The sequence below is a fragment of the Loxodonta africana genome, chromosome 8, assembly GCF_030014295.1.
Source record: "Loxodonta africana isolate mLoxAfr1 chromosome 8, mLoxAfr1.hap2, whole genome shotgun sequence".
Lineage (NCBI taxonomy): Eukaryota > Metazoa > Chordata > Mammalia > Proboscidea > Elephantidae > Loxodonta > Loxodonta africana.
In genome coordinates this window covers 96,326,403-96,353,693 of record NC_087349.1, presented here as the reverse complement: position 1 = coordinate 96,353,693, position 27,291 = coordinate 96,326,403, and the positions used below count along the sequence as shown (strand labels likewise).

Below are 27,291 nucleotides of genomic sequence, written 5' to 3'. Positions count from 1 at the left end.
TGCTGAATCGATTCTGACTCATAGTGACCCCACAGGGTTTCCAAGGCTGTACATCTCTACAGAAGCAGACTGCTACGTCTTTCTCCCCAGGAGCCGCTGGTGGTTTCAAACTGCTGACCTTTCAGTTAGTAGTGGATCCTTTTAACCACTGTGCCACCAGGGTTCCTTTTCCATAGGACAAATTGCCACAAATGAAAAGGCTGGATCAAAAAATAAACATGTTTTTAAGGCTTTTTCCTTACTGCCACATTTCCCACAAAAAAAGATTGTCCATGTCATGGCCAAGAGTGTGCATTCCTTTCTCTGCAGCTTTGGCAATATGATTAGCATCTCTTCATCTTTGTTATTTTGATAGGTGAAAATTTGTAACATGTTTTCTTTTGCCAATTAGTCTGTTTATGTCCTTAGCCAGTTTTTTTTTTTTTTTGAATCATTCATCTCTTTCTTTTATTGATCTATGAAAAATGTGTTCGTTTCAGAGGTATTAGTGTTTTATTGTTCATATATGTTGGAATCAGTTTACTAGTTTGAAAATTAGGTTTTTATTTAGGTTGTATCTTAGTTTTTCAGTGCTGCTCATACAGAAATACCACAAGTGTGTGGCTTTAAAAAAAATTTTTTTTTCTTTTTTTTTAAAGAACAAATTTATTTTTTAGCTGTTTAGGGGCTGGAAGTCTGAATTCAGGGCACAAGGTCTAGGGGAAGCCTCTTTCTCTGTTGGCTCTGGGGGAAGAGCCTTGTCTCTTTCAACTTCTCTAGTCCCTTCTTGGTGATCCTTGGTGATCTACACGTGGCATCTATCTTTCCCTGTTTGTGCTTGCTTGTCTGTGTCTCAGCTGCTCCCTGTAACTCCAGAGTTATACACCCTACACTGATATTGCCCCATCAACATAATAAAGAAAACCCTATTCCCAAAATGGGATTACATCCACAGGTGTAGGGGATTAGGATTTCAGCACAGGTGTTAGAGGGACACAATTCAATCCATAACATGTTGTTTTTGATAAATGGTAGTTTTTAATCACCAAATGCATTGTTCTCTCTCTTTATGATTTCTACCTTAGAAAAACTTTTCCCGCTCCAAAATTATGTAAATATTCAACAAGAAATTTTCTATCATGCTACTGCTTTCTAGTTTTTAATTAATTTAAATTTTTAACTCGCATGGTATTTATTTTAGTTGAAGATACAAAATAGACACGTAACTTTATTTTTTAAGTGATCCCAATTCCATATATTTAATAACATATTCCCTTCTCATTTATTTATAATGCTACCTTTATCATCTACTGAACTCTTAAGTATTATAGTACTTAAAACTTACAGTCTATTGATCTGCCAGGATTGCTTTGTCATAATTTTTGTAAATTGATAGCATACAGAAATATCTGACGATACTTAAATATCTGATAAGGCAAACCCTAACCCTTTTTACTTGTCATTTTCCAAATTTCTGGATATTCTTTGGCATTTATGCTTCTAGACTCTGGAATCATTTTGTTAAGACCTCCAGAAAAAGTCATTGGGATTTCGATTGGGTTTCAGTTGAGTTGACATAAAAATCTGAGGGAGAAAATTGATATCTTACAGTATCAAGACCCCTTCTAGGAATATATTGTATGTTTGTCCTTGTAATAAGATTTCCTTTTATGTTCTTTAGAAATATTGTGGGGTTTTGAGTTTGTAAGTCCTGCACATACACTATTAGGCAATATCTAGGTCCACTAGAGCTGTGCTGTCCAGTATAGTAGCCCCTGGCCACAGGTGGAAACCCTGGTGGCATAGTGGTTAACTGCTAACCAAAAGGTTGGCAGTTTGAATCCACCAGACACTCCGTGGAGACGCCATGAGGCAGTTCTACTCTGTCCTATAGGGTCGCTATGAGTAGGAATCAGCTTGACGGCAATGGGAAATGGGACAGGCCACAGATGGCTAGTGAGGACTTGAAATGTGGCTATTCCTAATTGAGATGTACCCTGATTATAAAAATCACTGAATTTTGAAGACTTAGTATAAAAAAAGAATGTAAAGGTCTCATTAATAATTAAAAAATGTTGATTGGATATTAAAACAATATTTTGGACATACTAAAAAAAAAACCCATAGCCATCTAGCCGATTCCAACTCATAGCATCCCTATAGGACACACTAGAACTGCCCCATAGGGTTTCCAAGGAGCAGCTTGTGGATTCAAACTGCTGACCTTTTTGTTAGCAGCCAAGCTCTTAACCACTGTACCACCAAGGCTCCAATTTTGAAATATTGGGTTAAATAATATATATTATTAACATTAATTTTACCTTTTTATTTTTATTTTTTAAATGTGGTTTCTAATTTTTATTTTTTAAATGTGGTTTCTAGGGTATTTAAAATTATGTATGTGGGACACATTATATTTCTATGGCACAGTATTTAATAGAGGGATTTTTGGGCGCAGTTGCTTTTGTAAATAGGATTTTAAATTAGAATTCTGCTTAGCATAAAATGATTTCTATATGTTTTTGGCATCCTGACATTTTACTGGATTAGAAAAAAATAGTTCTAATAGTTGTTCCTTTTAGTCTCTTGAACTTTCCAGTTAGACAGCTATATCATTTGCAAAAATAATAATTGCATCTCTTCTTTTATAATAGTTATGCTTTTAAAATGGCCTTTTCTTGTTTTATTGCACAGACGGAAATTTTAAGGACTAAATCTTGAAAAATAATGATGATAGTTGGCATTTTTCTCTTGTTCTGAACTAGGAATGTCTCTAGTGTTTTGTCATTATTGTAGGTTGTTTTTTGGCTGTTGGTTTCAGGTGGATGTTCTTTGTCATATTAAGTTATATCCTTCTGTGCTTACCGTAAGAATTTTTCATCATGAGCAACTATTGAATTTATATTAAATGGTCTTTTAACTTCTACTGAGAAGATTTTAATTGCTTTTCTATTTTAACTAGCAATATCATTGTTGTTAAGCGTCGTTGAGTTGATTTCAACTCATAGCAACCCCACGTGACAGAGTAGAACTGCCCCATAGGCTTCCTAGGCTATAATCTTTTCTTTTTTTTTTTTTTTTTTAATTGTGCTTTAGGTGAAAGTTTACAGAGCGAATTAGTTCCTCATTAAACAATTAATACACAAATTGTTCTGTAACGTTGATTGGCAACCCCTCGATGTGTGAACACTCTCCCCTTCTCCACCTTGGGCTCCCCATTTCCGTTCATTCAGTTTTCCTGTCCCTTACTGCCTTCTCGCCTTTGCTTTTGGACTGGTGTGCCTGTTTAGTCTCGTGTACATGATTGGTTTCTAAGACCTCACAGCCTTCTGGTTTTGATTCTACTTCACTGGCCATTCTTTTTCCTCCTCCCTTGTTAGTTCCTCCTCATTTCTTCCAAATATAAACAGTGATGTGTTCCAGGCCTTCCTCCTTGAACATCTTCTCAGTCTGCACTTCCTCCCTGGGTGATCTGACCCAGAGTCATGACTTTGTTGTTAGTTGGAGTAGATTGTGACTCATGGCCTTTAAATACTCTTATATGCTGGCCATTATCAAATTTACTTCTCCAGTCCAGGACTCTCCAGATTCAGATATCCAGTTGGCTATTACCTTTACTTTTTCCTCTTCCCCTAGGGGCATCTCAAATTTAACATATCTGCAACTGAACACCTAACCACCCTCATCTACCCCTGCTCCTCTGTGTTCCCCTCTCAGCTGCTGACAACCGCATCCTTCCCATTGCTCCAGCAAAAAGCCTTAGAACCATCCTCGCTGCGTCTTTTTTTTTTTTCCCACTTCTCACATTCAACAGTCAACTAATCCTTCAAAATATATCCTGGGGGGACCAACCACTTCTTACCATCTCCACGGCTACCATACTGATCTAGGCTATGGTCTCCTTCCTCGGCCATTGCGATAATTTTCTAATTGATCTCCCTACCTCTTGAGATAACTGAAGCTTAGAGAGATTAATACTTTATCTAAATTGACATTATTTGTGAGATACCTGAGCCTCAAACCCAGTTTAGTTTGTCTGAAACCAAAGTCCTTTCTCTAATGTCCATTGCATTTCATTTCTTAGTAATTATTGCTTTTCAATTTTAAAAGAACATAATTGTAAAAATTGATGCATTTGTTTTTCTCTGTTACTGTCAGGAATGGTACTACTTTTTTCTTGACCTGTAAAGAGGAAATTTTTAGTATATGACTCTTCCTTGTGCTATCCCTTGCTCAACCCAGAAGTTTGGTTAAAATAATCTAAGATTTAAAATCTAGATGATTATTCATGTATCTTTATCTTTTTTTTTTCAGAATTGTTTCTTAATATTAGAATAAGGATCGCAACCACGTTAACTGCGTTCATTTAAACTGAATTGCAGTTGCACTCACTTCATTGTTCACTGCTCATTTCTTCTGTATTCTCTCAGGGTAGTGGAATTGTTTTCTGACTTTATCCTCAGGGGCTGGGAAACACTGAGTAATTGTTACGTGGGTCATCCTCTTGCTGAGTTCTTCTTAGAGGAGCTGTTGCTATTCTGCATGAACTTGACTGGGATGACAGTCTTCCCCCTCTGAGCTCTTTCAATCTTCCTCTGGTGTGTGGCTTTTAAATACTGTGGAATAAAAGCTTATGCCAAACTTGTCATCTTTCCTTTGTTAAAAACTTACCTTTTTTTTCCCTCTGTATGGATAAAATACTTATATTTTGCTTTATTTTTTGAAATTCAAAATCATACCACTATTTATTCACTTGTAGATTTTTTTTCAGTAGTATTTACAATATAATTGAACCCTTTAAATTGAAAAGTCAAGTCTATATTCAGATTAGGAAGATTTTCTCCTCCTCTTTTTCTTTTTCCTTCTTCCCCTTCTCTTTCTCCCCACTTGCTCTCTCTCTTTTTTTTGCTTCTAATTCAGACGTAAAACTCCTGCTGTACATATATTGCATTTCTCCAATCTGTTCTCCATATCTCTTATCTATTGTTTAGTAATTTTTTGTCTCTTTACCTTTTAACTCTGAATTTTAGGAAAATTTCTTATTTGAGTCTTCTAATTTATTGATTCTGTGTCCTATAAGGTCAGTATGAGTCGGAATCGACTCAAGAGCAATGCAGTTTTCTTCCCCTGCAACATCTAATATTTTGTTGACTTTCTTTATTGAGTTCTTTTAAAATGGCATTTCCAAGAACACTTTCATAATTTCAGATTGTTTCTTTTTTATGGCTACTAGTCCCTGTTTTATTAATACAAGACCTCCTTAAATATCTTTGAAAAATTGAAAGTACAAATGAGAGACTTAAAATCATTTTTCCTGTTTCTTGCAACAAATCTGGTTCAGAAAGGGACCATTTGTTCTACTTGATTATGTGAATTTTCTTCTTTTGAATTGCTGAATTTTTTCACAATGTTCTGGTATTTTTCTCTAGCTCACCTGTAGAATGGGATGTCTGTCTGCCTAGTGTTAGGAGCTGAGATTAATTCTGAATAAATGTATGTGGATCTTTGTCAAATCTTTCAGGTGCAGATTGAAAAAAAAAAAGAGGGTCATATTTACATTTACTGTAATTTTGGCAATGTGGAGCTACAGTAATTCTGTTTGGGTTATGAAGTGGTTGCCTCTGGAAATCCAGCTACCTTCTCTGTCTGCTGGGTGGCTAGGCAGCTAGGTATCAGTGAAATCAGCTGCGGAAATGATCCCCCACCCCATAGTAAACCAGCTTCGTGCCTTCTCTGAGGACAGTCATTCACGGCCCCACAGCCTTCAGGGTACCAAAAATACCATGTGCTACCTGAAGTGCTGCTGTGGGGTTTCTTCCTCCTAGCCTCCAACAGAGGCTTCCCATCACCAACTCAAAGATTTGCCTTCATCTTTTTTTTTTTTAGCCTCATAGGTCCAAGATGAGTTCAGGGAAGCTTCATTTTCTCCCTCCTTGGGTAGTTTTCTTGCCTTGTGTGTTGATGGACGGCATGCTGGTTAGTGCTTCCCTCACTTCTTTCCTGCTTCTGGCTGTAATATCTAAGTGCGTAGTTGGCACCCTCCTTAACATCTTGCTTCCCTTGTTTTCTTGGTCATGTCAGGAGGGGGAGAGAATTAAATACATAGGCTTGTATCACCATATTGGTTTGGAATTCATACTGAGTGTCTCTAAGAGTAGTTTAAAACCCCTTGCATTGAATAAAACCTTCAAGCTCACAAAATTTGGATACAAGCCCACTGTCGTTTAGGTATTTTTGCTCAGAGCTCAAGGGTACTCTATTAGCTTAGATGAGGAGGGAGACTTCAGAAAAGCAAGTTGCAAACCTAATATACTGGGAATTTACAGAAGCTTTGTCTACATATCGCAATGAAGCAGCAATCATTTGGCAAATTTGCTGTGAGGTTCCCACTTTATGGATAATTTCTAATAACGACTTATGGTGCTAGAAAGAGGGTAGCGATTGGTTCGAACACAGCTCTCATAGAGTTTCTGAGGCAGAAAAATTTTCATTAGGAGTTGTGTAGGGCCTGTGGGCCCATTTCTAATCAGTGAAATAGCTTAGAGCATGGGTTGGCAAACTACAGCCCACTGTCTACTTTTGTACACCATGCAAGCTAAAAATGGTTTTTATATTTTAAATGGTTGAAAAAAATGTTTTATGGATATTTCTTGACATGACAATTATACAAAATCCAAATTTCAGTGCCCATGAAGTTCTACTGGAACAGTGTCACGTTTTTTAGTCTGTGTATTGCCTGTGGCTGTTTTTGCGCTGTCATTGTTAGTTACCCATAAGTTGATTCCGACTCATGGTGACCTCATGTGTGCACAATAGAACTGTACTCCATAGGGTTTTCAAGGCTGTGACCTTCTGGAAGAGGATCACCAGGCCTATCTTCTGAGGTACCTCTGGGTGGGATCAAACCAGAATACTTTTGGTGACTCGTGGCTTAGATGTTTTAGAAGTTCTTTTAACACCTACTTTCCCCCAAAAATGGAAACCCTAGTGGCAAAGTGGTTAAGAGCTACGGCTGCTAACCAAAAGGCCAGAGTTCAAATCCACCAGCTGCTCCTTGGAAACCCTATGGGGTAGTTCTACCCTGTCCCTATAGGGTCGCTTTTAGTCAGAATCAACTCGACAGCAAAGGCTTTGGTTTTTTTGTTGTTGTTATGTTGATGCCAAGGAAACCTTCAACCTAGAAATTTTACCTCCTTAGAAGCTTTTTGTTTTTTTTTTCTATTTCTGTGTTAAAATCAAGAAACTTCAGAACTTCATTTTGAGCCTCGTGTGGTGACACTAGCTGTCCAACCTGGTAAGATCTGATCTCTGACAACAACTTATTCTTCCTGTCCTCATAGTGGTAGTTGAGACATGCTGTTAGGGTTATTTAACACTTGCAGCTCAATAAAGTCAGAGCCAGAATATTCAAGCCAAAAGAAAGATGACAGGGTAAGTTGAAAGTAGGTAATAATTTTTTTCTCTTTCGAAGCACTGAAAGTTGCAGTGCCTTTAGGGAACAGTATAAATGGCATTGGGGTGGGGGTGGGGGTGGAATCTGGTTGCCATCAAGTAGATTCCAACTCATAGCAACCCTATAGGACAGAGTAGAACTGTCCCACAGAGTTTCCAAGGAGCGCCTGGTGGATTCAAACTGTCAACCTTTTGGTTAGCAGCTGTAGCTCTTAACCACTTCGCCACTAGAGTTTCCATTTTTTCGGGAAAGTAGGTGTTAAAAGAACTTCTAAAACATCATCCGATTTATTGTTAAGGAATTATAAAATATTTCTAAGTATATATTTTGTAGATTTGCATTTTAAAATTGTAAAAGCATATGATATTTGAAATTTATAAGAATACCCAGACTTTAACTAAAGTGTGAATCTCCCCCCTTATCATTCCCCTCTCCAGAGGCACTCACTGCTCTCAGTATGAGGGGCATGCACCCACCCGTGTGTGTGTGTGTGTATGTGTGTTGTAAAGATAAAATCGAACGTGAGTTCATACTGACGCTTTCCATTTATATTCAGAACTCTAAGATTTCCCTCTTTTCTCTCACGTCGAGACACTGGTTTTCAACAATGTTAGTAATGAAAGAATTCCAACCCATAGCGATCCTATAGGACAGGATAGGTCAGGATAGAACTGCCACATACTGTTTCCAAGGAGCACCTGGTAGATTCGAACTCCCAACCTTTCGGTTAGTACCCATAGCTCTGAACCACTACGCCACCAGGGCTTCCAGTAATGAAAGAATTAGAACATCCCATCATTACTCATCTACTTTATCCCATAGTATACAAACACACACACACCAGTCTCAGTCTGTTCGTTTCAATATACCTTTCAACAATAGTTAAAAATATTTTTGTGGTTCTTTTTGTCCTTAGTGTATATCTTACCAGGGATATATAGTTAAATAACTGTGTTTTAAAGCCACTTGGAATCTCTTCTCGCTGTGCAGCTATACCACTAACCTGATGATACACATTTAAGTTCATTTGTTTTATTTTCTGTTTTTTGGATTTTTTTAAAAAGCTTAATTTTTTAATGTAATTATAAATGATTTACATGGTTTCAAGACAAATCTACAAAAGATGGGATATTTGAAGATGTCAAGATTCTATCCTTTTCTCCTTCACTACCCTGCTTCCCCTATGGGTAACTGTTTTTTATAAAATAAAAGTTTATTTTTCCATTGTGTTTTTTAATATGAGGAGATACATGTGTTTAGATTCTTTTTTCTCTTTTCTGAGATAAATTTTGACATACTCTACACATTTTTTCACCTTGCTTTTTTACACAAGAATGCACATTAACATTGCATTATTATGTATATGTCCACGTGTGATACATGAATGTATGTGTGTATATATATGTATGTATTTTTTTATGTATATATGTATGTATATATGACATACCTCTACTTTATAGGGACCAGGCTTGTTCTGATCCTAGTTCTTGTATATATATGTGTATATATACATATATTTTGCCTCAGTTCCCTCATATTTTATGTTCAAATAGATACACAAGCATTTTATTTATATAGTCCTTTACTATTTGGTCTATTTTATTGGCATCAATTTTGTTTTCTACTATTATTTTGATAACTAGCCAGGTTTGTTCTTTTGTTTTAATGTTTACATTTATAGTAACATCTTTTGTAAACTCTTACTCCCTCCTTTTAATACTCTATTTGTTCCATACTCTGAGTAATATTTAAATTAACTAGTAACTTCTTTTTTCTTTTCCTTTTTAAATATGTGGTTTGAAATAATGTCCTTTTATTTTCAATTACTAAACACAGATAATCAACAACCTTATTCTACTTATCATTTTCTCTCCCCACTGTCCCCCCATTTTTTGAAAATTATGCTTTATCTGCAATTCTTATATGGATCTTTTCCTAGGAAAGGCTCATAGAAACAATATTCCTTGACTATTGCATGTTTATGAAAGTTTGCCTATAGCCTTCACTCTTGAAAGTTAGTTTGACTTGGTATATAATATTTGACTCACATTTTCTTGCCTGTCGAACCTTACATGTGTTGTTATCTCATTGTCTCCTGTTACACAGTATTGCCGTCAAAGTCCAGTGACAATTTTTCTTTGCTCTGTTGCCCCTAATCAAAGGACAGATTTTCCAGAGGTGGTTCATCGGGATTTGTTGCCTGCAGTGCACTGGGCTTCTCTTACATACGGCCTTTCTGGCCTTGGGCTTATAATTCTCCAAAAATGATTGGTCGAGCCACAGCCTGCCCTGTGATTAGTGTGGTTTACACACCTTGCAGGGATTGGTTGATTCACTAAGCAAAGTGGGTGTGTAAAACCACCCAATAGGATGAGTGACCTGCGAGGACTGGTTGGTTTGTGGTCCTGCTGGGAGGGCCATGCCTTGAAACTGATAAGGAGCTTGCTTATCTAAGCAGGCAGCCCAACGGAGGTTTTCAGAGAGGGGTAAAGGGAGAGAAAGGGAACCTCCTAAAAGAGTCATGATATGGGTCAAGAGCTATAACACCGAAGATGGTACGAGCCTGTGAGATGGCATAGATGGTGTGAGACAGTGGCAGCTGTACGAGCAGTGGGCACCGTGGGACCAGCAGCTGGATATGGTGGGGTTGCTGGCCCACAGAAGGAGAGAGAGCTGAGTGCCTTCTGAGCACTTGTTGGCGGAACTAAAAGAGCTGTAACACTTGCTCAAGCAGGGCAGAGACCTGGGAAGGTCCAGTGGCAGAGGCAAGGTTCAGTAAGGCCCAGTGAGGCCCAGCAGTAGAGGCAAGGCTTGTTAAGAGAAGGGCCTGCCAAGAGCTCTCTTGGTTGGAAGTTATCCTGATTGATGAAGCTTATTCTGATCCCTAGCTGTAGCCTGTTAACCAATAATAATATCCATTGCTGTTGAGTCAATTCCAACTCATAGCGACCCTACATGGCAGAGTAGAACTGCCCCATAGGGTTTCCAAGGAGCAGTTGGTGAATTTGAACTGCTGACCTTTTGGTTAGTAGCTAAATGCTTAACCACTGTGCAACCAGGGCTCCTAATAAACCTCATAACTGTGAGTATTGTCTGTAAGTTTTGTGTGGCCATTGCAATGAATTATTGAACCCAGCAAAGAAGTAGAGTACTGGGGTGGCGGGGGCGGGGGCGGCAAGGAGGCATGGCTAGTGTCAGAAATGGTGAAAAAGTCAGAGAGTAGAGATACATCTGACATACCTCCACTTCATAGGGACCAGGTTTGTTCTGATCCTAGTTCTTCTGACCCCTCTGGAATTTAGACAAATTCAGATGCTGTACCCCATGATTTTTCACTCAGAGATGACGTGAAGGACAGAAAGAGGGTGAAATCTGTATTCCGAAGATGACTCTTTCTTCTTCTTGGACCTCATGCTTCCTTATAATGAGTAGTCCTTTGAACATGATCCTAGACTCTCCCTACACTGACTTCTTCAGAGCTTCCCAATGGAATCATTTTTAAATTGTCAAAAGCTCTCCTGACAAATATAGAGGTAGGGAGAAGGAGGTTCATGAACAAAATGTAGTTGGAGGATTATGTAGATTTCAGTTCTTCACATTCTGAGTCTCATCCAGACAACAGTCATGGGCATCATCCTTGTGGACCCAGTGGGGGAGCTGAATGAATGAGTCCTTGCTCAGTACTCTCTCCAAGTGTCCTACAGTTGAGGCATTTCCTTTAAAAATCTTCCTCTACCTTTGAAATTTGGACATATTAGTCATTTTTTGGGTAGTCATTTTTTCTTTAGGTGTGATCCAGAATGAGACTTTTCAGCAGTGAGTTTTTGTGCACTTAGTTCATCCCTCTCGTGTGTCTTCCCCTTTCCCTGCTTAGATGTCTACTCCTATCTGGGCTTTCTTCCCACATTCTGGCTAGCTTTACAAAGAGAAAACTTTGACATTCAGGGTTCCTTAAGAAGTCACGCATGTTGTGAACTGATGAGTCTACTCTTATAGTTGTTACTCAAACAACCATCAACATAACTTCTCATATCACTCTGATATCTTTAGGAGAAACCAGTAGAATCAATTTGAGTGAAGGACAAGATTCTTTCTGTTATAATTATTTTTGTGGGAGGGGAACTGTACAGGCTGAGAAAATAAATAGATTAAACTCAAGCCTAGTGAATAGTGAAATTGTTATGGCTCATAACTTAATTTGTTGATTCCCATAATATTTTATAAATTCAACTATATTTGAGTATTATGGAGACTTTTACAAAGTAGAATATGCGGTGACTGCAAAATAAAATTAAAATATAATTAAAAAAACAAACAAATTGGATGTCAACCACTAGGTGAGATGCGAGTTCCTTGAAAGTAAAAATACTCAGGATGGCAAATAGCAAAATTTGTCCCTGCCCCTTGGATCTGCCCTCTGCTCACACTGACGCAGTATTCCCCTGGGTCACACATTCTGTAACAGGAGACAAGGAGCAGACCAGAGCTTCTGAGAGAGGACAGGAAAGAAGATATCTGTATCTCCTCTGCTTGGAGGGCCAGGACCCAGGAGTACCATCTTGCTTGGATATCAGAACAAAGAGACAGAAGTCAAACTTTTATCTCTGGGACTATTGATCAACATATTATAATATTCCAACCTTGTGAAGACAAAAATAACTTATTTTTAATTACTAAGATGTAACTTATTCATTCTCAAATACAGAATAAAAAGAAAAAAACATATATTATGCATACTAAAGCGTGCCCTGGCATTTTACTTTTAAACTCCCAGAAGAAATTTAAACTTTGCCTTCTAGGAGTACTTATTTTGAGATGAGAATGAAATTTTGGAGTTACCTAGTTTATTCCTCTCATTATACTAATGAGGCAGCTAGGGCCCAGAGACCTGAAGTGATTTACCCAGGGTCACACAGTTAGTAGGAGATTTGGGGTTAGACCCCAGGGTTTTTTACAACCAATACTGGATATTTTCAAAATAGCTACTTTTGTTTATATATTTATAGATTTATAAATAGTCAGGACCATAATAGACTTAGAGAGCATCTAAACCAGCCCAGTAGTTCCCCACCATACCCTCATTTTATAGTAGAAGAAATTGAGGTTCAGATATTGGTAAGAAATGTGATTGCACAGAAAGAAACATTGTTTTTATTTCCAGTGAAGTCCTGCTTAGCATAATACCCGGCAAGTATAAAATGAGTGCAGTTCGGCTGGTGACCAGATTAAAATCTGCCTTTTAATAATATCTGAGGTAAAAAGTAATCTGACAATGACAATGAAATGGAAAGGATAGCTTTTGACAGAACTACTATTTTTTTTTCAAATTATAGGAGTCACCACAAAATTTCTTTAACTAGCAAACTGTGTTTCTACACTTAAAATGTTATTCATTTATCCACAGCTTCTAAGAGGAAGCACTTATTTCATAAAACAGTATAAACTGGAAGTGTCATAAAAGAAAGTGAGTCTGTTAGATCAGTGGAGTCCTTCACAACTGACTTACAGTTGAAGACTAGCCTGCTCCTTTCTTCCTTGTGACTGTCTCCCTACCTATAGCATGAAGGATATTTGCTCCCTACCTTGCGATTTACTGAAGTTTATTTAGAAGCTGATAATCCGAACTTTTCATAAGCCTTTCTTTTAGTTGTCACAGCCATAAAACTCAGAAAACTAAACTTAATAGTTTTTGCTTTCTTCCAGTGGTACAGTTTACTTATTTAAGTTGCTAATGATAACATAGAACCAGAAATGTGTATTACTACTGGAAAGAAAAATCAGTAGGATTGAGTCAGATAAATAAAAAATAAACTGAAGCCTGAACGCTTTTAAAAAGATTGATTTAGAGTTATTTTGTTTTTTCCCAAATGGAATGCACAATATATTTCAGTTCTTAAAATTAATGATTTATAATACATCTCAAATTGTATTATCTAAAGTTTTCATTTATTAAGTATCTGTGAAAGTTGCAAATATTGATTTATTGTCTTCCAGTAATTTATAACATTATCTACATAAATCTTAAGAAAAATATTGTGACAAGGAGTTATTTACAAGACCTAGTAAGACATAATATAAACATGAAAAAACTGATGAGCAAGTACGAGTTTAAATATTTTGTTTCCTATAAATTAGATTTTGTCTTAAGGGATTTGACAACTTCATGAATACAGTTTTTCCCAGGTCTGTATTTAGGAGATAGAGTTATAATTTAAATTGAAATAATATTTGATCGTTGTTTAATTGTCTGACATGTACAGTAAAGCCTGCAAAAGCCGAAACCTGTGTAAGGTGGAAACCTGTCAGAGAAGGAAAACTCAAGTATTTTCCACTAACAGAGAGTGATAGAAAAGTGGTAAAATTGCACCCTGTCAGTGGCGGAAAACTTGTGACACCCAGAAAAACAAGGCGGTTCCATCAAGTGCAGCTCTCACAGGTTTCACTGTATATTATAGGAATGTTTCAAGGAAGCATGGCAAATTATAGTGACTGGAAGTCTCAATTTCATCTAAAATGATTATGATTACTTAACCAGCCTTTGTAACACATGATCTTGACAAAAATAAAAATGTAATTTGATTTTGTTAATTATGTAAGTACTGGCTAAGCACTTATTGTGTGCCATCTACTTATATAAGTTCTTTATGTGTATGAATTAATTTAATATCAATACTAACCCTAAGAATTAGATCATATTATTATCCCCACTTTACAGATGAGAAAACAGAGGCCTCGAGGAGCGCAGTAGTTTGCCGAAAAGCATACAAATGGCACTTGGCCAAGCAAGGATTCAAGCTCAAGTGGATAGCTCCTGCTTCCATGCTCCTGACCACTATGCTAGAGCAGTGGTTCTCCAGGTGTGGTCTCCAGACCCACAGCATCAGCATCACCTGGGAACACACTGGAAATCACATTCCCAGGCCACACCCCAGACCTAGTGAATCAGAAACTCTGGGGTGGGGCCCCTTAATCTCTGGTTTAACTAGACCTCCTGGTGATTCTGATGCTCACTGAAGTCTGAGAACCACTGCCTGGAGAAAGAAAGCATTGTTCTTTCCCTTACCCAGGAGCTTGCAGTTGAGTAGCAGAGATGGTTGTGTAAACACATAATCACCATCGAGCTCAAAAATTCAGTAAAAGAAGGACATCATTTACAGCATTGTTGCAAAGGACAGTAGGAGAAGAAAATTAAGCTTTCGATTTTTGACTTTGAGAAAATTGTGCTTTTGTTTCAAAGACAGAGGAATGGCGGTGTTATGGATTGAAGTGTATCCCCCCAAAATACATGTTGTAAATCCTAGCCTCTATGACTGTGGGTATAATCCCATTTGGGAATGAGTTGTGTTATGTTAATGAGGCAGAGTTAGTGTAGGGTATGTCTTGAGTCAGTCTCTTTCAAGATATAAGAGGAGCAGATCAAGCAAGCCAAGAGGGGGGAAGATAGATGCCAAGCCACATGGAGATCTCCAGGGAACCAGGAAACAGAAGTTGAAGAGACAAGCAAAGACTTTCCCCCAGAGCTGACGGAGAGAAAAGTGGATCCCTAGAGCTGGTGCCGTGAATTTGGACTTCTAGCCTCCTAAACTGTAAGAAAATAAATTTCTATTTGTTAAAGCCATCCACTTGTGGTATTTCTCTTATAGCAGCACCGGATAACTAAGACAGGGAGTCGGTTCAAATACCGGTAGAATATTTTGATTTTGCTTGTCTAGAGCTTGAACAAATATTCCAAGTGACTTTCAATGGTTCTGAGCGTTCTGACAGAACAGTATAATCATTGTAGTTTTCCTCCATCTTGCCCATCTTCTGGCTGTGATTGTGCCTCTGACATGTATATTATTCCTGGAATTGAGATGGTTATAAATTCAGAAGTGATTTTTTTAAAGATTACTTAAGGCATGGTACTCTTTGTGCCTAGAAAAATGATTTAGTGTTTAAATGTTAGATGTTCAATAATGGTCCATTTCAGTTATCTATTAACTCCAAAGTAAGCCTGCTAAAACTACAGCTCTAGCTTTGGAATATAACAGAAATGAACATTACAAGATACTGTCACATCTGGTAATATCTAAATCACTGAACCCGTTAGTTGAGTCATCCCTCATTTTTCAAGGTACAATATTTTTTAGAAATGCTCACCAATAGGCTTCCAGCCTAAACAAATTTTTTGCACTTTTCATTTGTCTGGAAGAGGATTAGACTGAAAGTAAACAACATGGGCTGTCTATTCTTTGTAACATCTTCGAGGAGATGGCCCTGATATGCACCACTGTTTTCAATCACTTAAAAGGCAATAATTCGATTATGGCATCCTTTATGTAAGAACTGCCATTGCTTTCAGTTCACTTCCAGGCCTGACACAAGTAAATCACTTCGATAAAATCCCTTTTTTTCCCCTCCTAGAGACTAGCATAAGTAATGATACCAGTGCTATTCCAAGGACAAAGTGAATGTAATGGATGTCTTACAGAAAAGCAAAATGTTTCACAAGGCAATGATTCATTGTGTTATTTAGAAAATGATTTCTCTTGCGTGTATGTGAAAGATGTTTAAATGATCTTCCATCCCTTTTAAAGATGCAGATGCTACACTCTTATGTGAACTTAAATGCTTGAATTTAGCAACTTCTATGCATCTGTATGGGAAGAGGAAGGCCCTTTAGAAATGCACTATCCATAATCTGGGCCCACTGATGCCCATTCCTTTGTAACTATACAAGGAGAAAATATTTTCTATGGTATTAAAGCAAGTTCCTTCCTCACGTGAAAACTACCACGTAATTCTTTTCTTTTCTCAGTTCATTTTAAATAGTAACAATAGAACACTTGGCTTAAACTTAAAGGATATCAGCTTCAATGTGTGTTATAGTTGATATTTTATTAGGAGTTCTTCAGGTCATTGAACTATCTTATTAATGACCCAAATTGCCCCAAAAGGCAAAGTCACTCTCTAGTATTGTACCTAATTAAGTGCTTGATAAGTGACATCAGCAGTTAAAGCTGTTGGAGTTCTACATTACCAGAGTGTGGGTACATAAAGATTAAAATATATGGCAATTGATTAATTAGGATCTATGCCAAGCTCAGTTATCCTTTCACATATGCTTCCCGTTGGAATCACCTGGAGAGATTTAATGGTTACTGAAGCCTGTGTCCCATTCCTGGAACCATGGTGGTGCAGTGGTTAAGAGCTCAGCTGCTGACCAAAAGGTTGGCAGTTCAAAGCCACCAGCTGCTGCTTGGAAATCCTAAGGGGCAATTCTACTCTGTCCTGTAGGGTCCCATTGAGTTGTAATCTACTTGATGGCAATGGGTGCCCCACCCCCAGAGGCTGTGATTTAATTGGTCAGAGTTGTAGTGGGACTTAGGAATTTTTAGAAGTTTCTCAGGAGGGACTTTGCTTCAGGTAAATGTAAAGCAGCAAAACATTGCTGAGAGATATTAAAGAAGACCTAAAGAAGTGGAGGGATATACTGGGTTCATAGTTGAAAGACTCAACATTGTTAAGATGTCCAATCTCCCCAAATTCATCTAGAGGTTCAATATAATCTCAGTCAAAATTACAGTAGACATGTTTTTGTAGAAATTGACAAACTAATTCTAAATTTCATATATAGATGCAAAGGAACTAAAACTAATTCTAAATTTCTTATACAGATGCAAAGGAACTAGACTTCTCAAAAGACTTCTGAAAAAGAAAAAGATGGGGTACGAATACTACTTAATTTCAAAATTTTTTTTTATAGCGGCGGTAATCAAAACAATGTGGTATTGGTGTCAAGATCAACAAATAGATCAGTAAAACAGAAGAGAATGTCTAGAAATAGATCCACATATGGATAACTTATTTTTTATAAAGATGCTAAGATAATTCAGTGAAGAGAGGGTAATTGTTCATAATGGTACGTACATTGGGATATCCATAAGCAAAAAAATGACCATCAGTTTGTACCTTGCACCATGTATAAAAAATTAACTCAAGATGAATCATAGATCTAAATGTAAAACCTAAAACTATAAGACTTCTAGGAAAAAAATAGAAGAATACTTTTGTGGTCTTCTGTTAGGACAAAGATTTTTAGATGTGATGCCAAAGCATGATCCATAAAATTACAAATTGATAAATTGGACTTTATCAGAATTAAAACTTCTGCCTTTTAAAAGAGAATGAAAGGACAAGCCATCAACTGAGAGAAAATATTTGCAAATCATATATCCTACAAGGTCTAGTGTTCAGAATATATAAAGAAATCTCAAAACTGAAGGAAAAAAAAAACCTAATTAAAAAATTAAGCAAAAGATTCAGACAGTTCACCAAAGTAGGTATATGGATAGCAAATAAGAACATAAAAAGATGCTCAATATGTTAGTCACTAACAAAACCAAACCAAACCTGTTGCTGTCGAGTTGATTCCGACTCATAGCAATGCTATAGGACAGAGTAGAACTGCCCTATAGAGTTTCCAAGGAGTGCCTGGTGGAGTCGAACTGCCAACCTTTTTGTTAGCAGTTGTAGCTCTTAACCACTACGCCACCAGGGTTTCCTGTTAGTCATTAAAAAAAAAAAAAAATTTTTTTTTTTTTTTTTTAGGGAAGTACAAACTATAACTACAGTTAAAAAAGATTGACCATACCAAGTGGTGATATGAATGTGGAGGAACTGGGGCTCTCATATACTGCGGGTGGGAATGCTAAGTGGTACAACCACTTTGGAAAATAGTTTGGCAGTTTCTGTAAAAAATTAAGCATACACCTACCATACAATCCAGTCGTTCCACTTCTGAGTATTTGCCCAAGAGAAATAAAAGCATATAGCCATTAAAATGAAAAAAAAAAAAGTATACATGAATTTTTGGAGCAGCTTTATTTGTAACATTCCAAAACTGGAAACAATTCAAAAGCTCATCAATAGGTGAATGGATAAACAAACTATAATAGATCCATAAAATGGAATGCTACTCAGAATAAAAAGGAATAAGCTGTTGATAGATGTTCCAACATGGATGAATCTCAAAATAATCGTGCTGAATGAAGGTATCCAAATGAAAAAAGAATACATAAAGTATGATTCCATTTATATAAAATTGTGGCGAATGTAGACTGACCCATAGGGATGGAAATCATAGGAGTGGTTTCCTAGGGAAGAAGGTCAGTGTGGGGTCCCGGGAGGGATTACAGAGGAAAATGAGGTAACTTTTGGAGATGTTAAACATGTTTATTTTGCTTGTGGTAATGGTTTCACTGGTATATACATATATCAAACTTGCCATATTGTACACTTTAAATATGTGCTGGTTTTAAAATGTTAATTATTCCCCAATACAGTTTTTTATTTGTTTTTAAAAAACCCAGGTGGTTCGAATGTATAGACAAGCTTGAGAACCACTGCTCTACTCCTTCAGGTCCCTATTTCACTCCACAGAGGCAACCCATTGTATACATTTTCTTGTGCATCATTTTGGAAATATTATTGCTGGGAAAGCAATCTATTATGCCTGCTTCTGACTTCCACTTGGACTGCCTAATCAAAAGCCTTGGGCCCAGGGCATTCCCTGATAATGAAGGCTGGGAACTGAGTTTCTTCTCTTTTCCAATTTCTTCTCTTTGTCAGGAAACCTCCCTCCATGCTCTGGGTACACAGTAAACCTTCTGCTCTGTGGACATGTATGCCATATGGCACCTGGCCAACCCCATTTCTTTATGTGTTCCAGGTGGGGAGGAAACGGGGTCCTTCCCCTGTAGCATGAGAGGGGGGTGTGTGGAATACCAGCCCTGCATCGGCTGTGGGGAGTGACCCCACTGGCCTTAGGGGACCAATGCCACTATTGAAGCTGACCTTACTCTGTCTGTTCTCTATGTGTAAAGCATTGTTCCATCCAATGCCTGTGTGTAAGAAGTGCTTTTGCTGGATCCCAGACCTTAGCTCTACAGTCTGATGGAGCGAGCAGGGTCAAAAATTATGCATATACAGGCAAACAGGAACATACATAGTCCCTTTTTTTTTTCAATTCCCGGATGGAAACATACTCTACACACTGTTCTGTAGTTCACTTTTTCTACTTACTGTGTCTTGGAGATAATTCTATGCCAATAAATGTTGAATGGCCTCATTCTTTTTAACAGCAGTACATTAATCCATTGGATCTGCATTCTGCCTGATCCCAATCATCTTCACTACATGTGGTGGTACTCTGTGGTTATTTTCAAATCTTTTGGGAGCAAAGATGTAAATTGAAAGATGGTAGAATTAATTTTTCTTTTGGGCATACCCTTAAGCCCTCATACACGTGCTATATAATATGATGAAATGCTTTCATCTATGTGAATGTATAAGCTCTCTACAAGACTAAATTCACCATGATTTAGATTGTATTATTCTACAGATTGTTAGTTTATCTATATGAAATATTGACAGAAGTTGTATTTTGAGAAGTTATGACATTTTATTTGCTTTCCTTATCCCCGCAGTATGAAATTTAGTATTTGATTTTTCCTTCCTCATTCAACAGTTTTTTTGTTTGTTGGTTGGTGTTTTTTGTTTTGTCTTTTGGTGGTTTATTTGGCATTTTTCTTTAAGGCACAGCAATTCAGAAGAAAGGCCTGGTGATCTGCTTCTAAAAGGTCACAGCCTTGAAAACCCTAAGGAATGCAGTTCTACTCCGCAATACATGGAGCCACCAAGAGTCAGAATAGACTGGACAGCAACTTTTTTTTTTTTCTGGAAATACATACAATGCAAGCTAATTGATTATGAACTTGCATTTTTGGCAGATATTATTTGGCTAAAATCTTGCTGGCTTTTTTTAAAAAAAAACCTTTTTTTAACAGCAGCAGGTGAAACTGACCAATGCCAAAATAATTTGTTTTTTAAAGTTCACCTCACTTTTTGATTTATAGACTGTGCTGCTAGTGGAAGACCATCTACAAAGACAATGTACCAATTTATTTGGGGACCTAAATTCCTTAATGGCCATTTATGTTTCCTTCACAGGTTTTTATGTGAAATTTCCACTCATAAAGCAGTAAGGGTCTCAAATTCTCCACGATCCAAACTATCCATTTTGTTACAGCCTGTACGTATTTGCTATGTTTGTTAATGAGCTTTAGTTTTTTTTTTTTAATGACTAATGATATTTTGAACTTTTTGCCAGCATTTCTTCAGATACGGAATTGATGAAGTTTGTATCAGTTGATTATTTTGTATTCATTACCTGATGAAGTCAGTGAGAAAGAAGATTCATTGCAGCTTCTTGTAGCAAATTCATTCACCTACTGTTTTTTCCCCATCATTAAACTCCATATTCTTGTGGCCAGGTTTCATAGTTCTTTGTTCACCCCATTGCTCCCTTGTCTTGTGGGATTTCAGAGGCTTGTCTCTGCCCTTTGCAGTTGTTTGCTTGAGTTTGTCTTCTGAGCTCATGTTTCTGAGTAGCTTACAATAGGATAAATGGACATATTTTGAATGTCTTCTTTCCCTAGTTACCTCGTGTCTGGGAAAATGTTGTTACTGCATAGTAAATTATCCTTAAGACCCTCTCTCTCTGAGCGCTTAACTTTTTAGTCTACTCATGCTATGTCACTTTCTAACCTAGGGAAAGTGTGGAGAGCCTGATTCAAAAGCATTCCTACGCCCGCTCACCCATTCGTACCTACGGAGGAGAAGAGGATGTCCTGGGAGATGAGAGTCAGACCACACAAAATCGAGGTAAGATAGCTTTGGGGCTATGGGACTGCTGATAGCAAGAGCACCTAAGGAGAATGGAGGCAGGAAGTTGACAAGTATTTCAGAAGCCTCCTTAGGAAGGAATAGTCCTGATGCTGCTTCTCACAAATTTTATTATTTTGCCTTAGAGTGTTAAACGGTTATACTGCCCGAAGGTTACTTGTGGCTTAATTTTTCCAGTAAAAGGACATTGAGCCTTTGAGTTAGGAGTCAGTAGTTCCTTATCCATGATTTACTATCGAAGAGCCATTATATAATCTGAAAATTAGGGGATATATCTTTCTACATACATCAAGAATATCTTATTAGAATCAAACACTTTTAGAAAAAGGATTCTCCTTGTTGTTGTTAGGTGCCATCGAGGCAGTTCTGACTCATAGCGACCCTATGTACAACAGAACGAAACACTGCCTGGTCCTATGCCATCCTCACAATCATTGTTATGCTTGAGCCCACTGCTGCAGCCACTGTGTCAATCCATGTCATTGAGGGTCTTCCTCTTTTCTGCTGACCCTCTTCTTTACCAAGCATGATGTCCTTCTCCAGGGACTGATCCCTCCTGAGAACATGTTGAAAGTATGTGAGATAAAGTCTCGCCATCCCTGTTTCTGAGGAACATTCTGGCTATACTTCTTCCAAGTCAGTGTTTAGCCACTTTTGGGGAGTATGCAGGTTATCTAATGAGTTATACCTTTTTTCCATTTAGAGACTTTTCTCTTCAGTGTTGTTGTTAGCTGGCTGTCCATGCACAACAGAATAAAATGCTGCCCAGTCCTGTGCCATCCCCATGATTGGTTGAGGATTGGACCATTGTGATCAATAGGGTTTTCGTTGACTAATTTTCCAGAAATAGATCAACAGGCTGTTCCTAGTCCATCTGAGTTTGGAAGCTCTGCTGAAACCTGTTCAGCATCATAGCAATGTAAAACCCTCCACTGTCAGATGAGTGGTGGCTGTGCACGGGGTATATTGACAAGGAATTGAACCCAGGCCTCCTGCATGAAAGGCGAGAATTCTACCAACACCAATGCTGCATTTCCATACAGGATGTAAATGATACCTTCTTATCTGGAAACATAGATTTGCCTCCCGTTTGGCAAGTTTGTTTGTCTTTTTTAATTGAAGATGGGTTCAGTATTTTTTGAAAATTAAGCTATCTTCACAGATAACTTCATTCTTGACTTGTACATCGAAATCAAGTGTCCAAGCTAATGAGTTGTTTTTCCTTCTAGGGTCAGCCTTTACAACCTCCGATAATTTGTCTCTCAGCTCCTGGGTATCATCTTCATCTAGTTTTCCTGGATTTCAGCACCCACAGTCCCTGACTGCTCTTGGCACCAGCACAGCATCCATAGCAACACCCATTCCTCATCCCATTCAGGGTTCTCTGCCACCATATAGCCGACTCGGGATGCCTCTGACCCCATCGGCCATTGCCAGCTCCATGCAAGGGAGTGGCCCAACGTTCCCTTCGTTCCACATGCCCCGATACCATCACTACTTTCAGCAGGGGCCCTATGCTGCCATCCAAGGACTGCGCCATTCCTCTGCTGTGATGACACCATTCGTATGACTGTTCTAGAATTAGGGGGATCCAGCCCCAGAATGTGCAAACTGGGTGTGGAAATATGGGACAAGGTTGGGTGGTTGGGATGTGAGGTGTTGCAGCAGGGGCTCTCTAAGGACATGGGACCTATTAAAGAGGAGAGCTGAACTCAGAATAAACCTTCTGCAGAGGGAATGCACCATGAACCAGGGTTCATCTGTAGTTGGGGGGCAGCTGTTGGGTTCAGAAGAGATTCACTGTAAAGTTCTTAGCCAGCCAAGTCCTGCAACCAATAGGATGCCAACTTGCCCAGAAAGTTTCATAATGCAGGTCAGATGAATCTTAAGGTGCAATTATTCCTAGTGGTTAAAAAATGCTGTGTTAATGCAGTAATGTATAAAATCAATGTGTACAGGTTTTCTTTCTGCTTCCACACGTTAAGAGAATTTTCAAAGAGGCAATACTGTATCGCCTATTGACGTAATGATTAACTTAAGTCAATTTCTCCCTGTAGAAAACGGGAGCTAGTAGAGAAATATTTGTAGTGCTGTAGCTTAAGCATGTTTAGTTTTCCTTTGTGTTAGTTTGCTGGGAAAGCAGCTGAGATAATGCTAATGTATCCTGTTTTGTGGATGAATAGGTTGTAATTACCTCACAAAATTCTTTTGTAATATTGAAGAGCCAGTTCCTGACAAGCTTGGGTTTTCAGTCTTGTCTTCTTTCTTCCTAATTCTCTTTCATGCAAATATTTGCCGTTGATGTAGGAAATATCTTCCAAAGACAATTTTGACGCAAAAGGCTGTATGTGTTACATTGCAAAACTGAGGTTTTATTTTTCTGGGCTGGCATTCTAAATACACTGCGTATTCACTCACTGAGGAACACGATAGAGCCTATAGTGTGTGATGGTATGTGAGGCTTTCCTTCACTTACAAGCTGCAGTAAAAGGATGGTTGCCCTATTCTGGAAGGAATTTCTCTGCCATGGGTACCAAAGGCCCCTTCCTTTTCAGTTCAGCTCTGGAAGCGCTTATGGGTGTTAAAATGTACTGGGCCAGGTTCTCTTTTTCAGTAATCTGTTTTGTTGTTAGGTTAGCTGCTGCCACCGATTGACAAAGACTTGTGAATCCTTGTCATAAGGCTATTAGATCACAAATTACTAGATAACAAGGTCCTTTAAGGTTCGTATGCTCGTGAGGACCTGTGTCCCTACATTTGATTTGCCCCTTTTTCTTACTGTGTTACCTTCACTGACTCCTTTACCACCTTTCTTGGTCCGTAATATGAAATCGCGTGTTAATGGCTCCCTGAACATTGGCAGTTCTTCTAAGTAAATCTGAAGCATCTATCCATTTATTTTCAACTCCTGCTGTCTTCTCAGACCTTTCTCTAATGTTTATAACAGTAATTAATTGTATTTTAGGTATATATAACCTGTATATTTTTGAGTAACATGTATCTAAGCATTTACAGTCAGGGTAATACATTTGACATTTTGTTACCACAGTAACAGAGACTCAATCAAATTAATAGTCTTTCAACTTTAGATATAATGTGTTCCAGTTACAGGGTATAACCTGTCTTCTTAGGAAAGCCCCCCAAAGCTCTATTTTAATTATTGTATGTAATATTCATTCTACCCTGCTTTGACTGCAAAAGTATTGAATCTGTTAAAAGAGATGGGAAATACTGCTGCTGACAACAGATATGTATTTGGGGGTAAAGGCAATACACTTACCACATCAAACTCCAGTGGGACTGTATTCGATTGTTTTAGTGTTAGGCTTTTCCGTATCAAATGCCTTTCTGGGGCATTTCCAGCCTATGAAACAAGGCACAATAGCACAGACTGTCTATATGATGCCGCTGTTGGATTTTGCACTTCCCTTTCTCCAGTGTATCCCAGAGTTCATTTGTGGAGATGCATGGGCTGGTTAACAAAGCATCTGAGTCCCATGGCAGACCCTGTAGGCAACTTTTTAACTTCTTGCATGTTACACTGTCATAGCCACTGGTCATTTACTTTCAAACAAAGCACAGATGTGCATTTCTTTGAAAAAGCAGCCATGAGTAATATGTAAAATACATATCCATAGAGCTAGGGGTTTACTATTTAATAGTTGGCCTGTTGCCAGTAGTCCTTTTAATACAGAGTACTGCTGCTTAAAGCAGGAATAACAAAAGATGCTATTTTACATAATGCTACTCAAGACCCTAGTAAATTACTGGCCTACTGAAATGAAGCCATGTCTGAATTATCTTTTCAAAGAGAGCTAAAGGATATGGCAGTACTATTCTGACATTTCTCCCGATCTGTGTGTCTCCGAGTAGGTTTGTGTGCTTTTGTTAAGTACAATTTTCACAAGTATTTCCTGACTTCATAACTTTATTTTGTAGTTAAGCAATATATGATTAAAATAAGTAGAATGCTTAGAGAAAAGCATAGACTAAGATATCAAAGCATACTCTTGCAAAATCATACTTGAAATTATAAATTGGGTATTTTTTGGAAGTATTTAGTATTATTTCAAAAAGAGAGAAAAACCAAAAAAACAAAGAAACCCATTGCCTTAGAGTCGATTCCAACTCATAGCGACCCTATAGGACAGAGTAGAACTGCTCCGTAGGGTTTCCAAGGCTATAAATCTTTACAGAAGCAGACTGCCATGTCTTTCTCCCACAGAACGGCTGGTGGGTTCCAACTGCTGACCTTTCAGTTAGCAGTTGACTGCTTTAATCACTGTGCCACCAGGGCTCCTAAAGAGAAGAAGCACAAGTGATATGGAGTTTAACCTAGTCAGAGTCACTCTAGCCATGGGAGCAAGGGGGTAGATAGGAATCGACCCCACCTGGGCCTTTTTGGGAATCCCAGAGTGGTCTAAACAGTGAAAGCACTCACATTCGGCTGCTAACAGAAAAAGGCTGAAGGTTTGAGGCCACCCAGAGGTACCTCAAAAGAAAGTATTGGTGATCTACTTCCAAAAAATCAGCCATTGAAGACCCTGCGGAGCCCAGTCCTACTGTGCCACATGTGGGATCACCATGAACTAAAATTGATTGAATGGCAACTGGCTTTTTAATTGGGACTTTTTGAGCTGTTCGGCTGTGGCTTCTTACTTAACCCACTGGGAATTTAAGATTTCAAATTCCAAATCCTATTCTATGAAAAATAATTGCAAGAACTAGATAATCAGTTGTAAAGCCAATTAAGTAATAAAGAGCATGGGTTATAATATAGTTGGAGTAAATTCAGGGTTTTTCTCACAAGTATATTCCAGTATCAAAAAGGAACGGCCAATGTGCAGAGTGGTAGAAAGACATCCTGCCAGAGCTGCTTCGCCGGACCCTGAGGGATTAATTCACAGCTTAGCAGGTTCTGCACTGGTGATTTGAACAGGTAGAGGATGGGTCTTACACATTTCTATATTATTTTAGAATGTAAGGAGTTTTGTAAACAAGCAAAGGGAAGGGTACAAACTCTAAAAACATCAGAAAACCATACAATCTTTTCTTCACTACTATTCTGTGCCACTTATAAATATTCCAGTACTTATCTTTCTTCAGCATGCTTAAATATGCAAGGATTCATTTATAAATATTTATTAGGCAAATAATCCAAAAGTATTTTCTGGCCCTTTTTCCTCTGTTCCTCCCCCAAATAATTTCAATCCCTTCCCCATCCTAAGCGAAGTATCTCAGCAATAAGAAAATGAACGCATTTTGGTAAAATAACGTGTAATACATCTTGACAAAAAATACAGTTTGTTGTATTTTACTTCTGGTCCATTTACTGTATTTAGTTTTCTTTTTCTTTTCAAGAACCTAAAAGAAGTTCTTTTTTTTTCCCCCCTTAAAGGATAAAAATTGAATATAGCTTCTTTAGTAGATTGTATCACAGTTCTGTTGTTTGCTGTGTTCATTTTTTTAATGGATTGCGTGAGAACAGTCACTGTAATGAAGTGTGTGCTAGGGTAGGGGGAAGGGCATGGGAAATGTTTTATGAAAAAAGAAGTTATAAGCCTAATACTATGAAGTGACATCTAATGAAGTTTCTTTTTAAGTGCAATATATTTATTTCTGCTAGAAATGTATCCTCAACATTATGTTATATTTGAAGCATTACATGTTATTTGTAAACAGCTTAAAATTATATGTTACCCAAAATTGTACAGAAGTACAAATGTGTGGATATTGAATTCTTTCATTAAAAAATGGTGTGTTTTTTGATATCTATATCTACACACATTTATACTTTTAGTTATCTTACACATATTGCTTTGTGTCTTTTGGTACCTGTTTCCTCACCTGTAAAACGAGGAGGATGAGGTAAGACCAGGGATCACAACTGGCTTCTGGCAGGCCACACACAGCCCAGGGAAGACTTGGTTTGATTCACACGGTGTATTGGTTCTGTCTTTAATTGCCATTGATAGCCTTTAGAGAAGACATTGCTGTCTAGTTCAAGTCCCTATCATTGCTCATTTTCTTATACCCAGTCCCCTTCACTCACTTGGAGCCCTGGTAGAACCGTGGTTCAGAGCTTAGCTGCTAATCAAAAAGTTGGTAGTTCAAATCTACCAGCTGCCAGCCGC

General features: G+C 38.0%; 1 protein-coding gene across 1 annotated transcript in view; it reads left to right on the top strand.

Moving 5' to 3' along the window:
- Positions 1-26,928, top strand: part of TBX20 (T-box transcription factor 20) — a 54,140-nt gene extending 27,212 nt beyond the window's left edge. The window contains exons 7-8 of the mRNA XM_003406956.4: positions 21,024-21,136; positions 22,387-26,928. Coding sequence (XP_003407004.1) covers positions 21,024-21,136; positions 22,387-22,727 — 454 coding nt within the window. The 3' untranslated portion in view covers positions 22,728-26,928. The remainder of the gene's footprint in view (positions 1-21,023; positions 21,137-22,386) is intronic.
- The last annotated feature ends 363 nt before the right edge of the window (positions 26,929-27,291 follow it).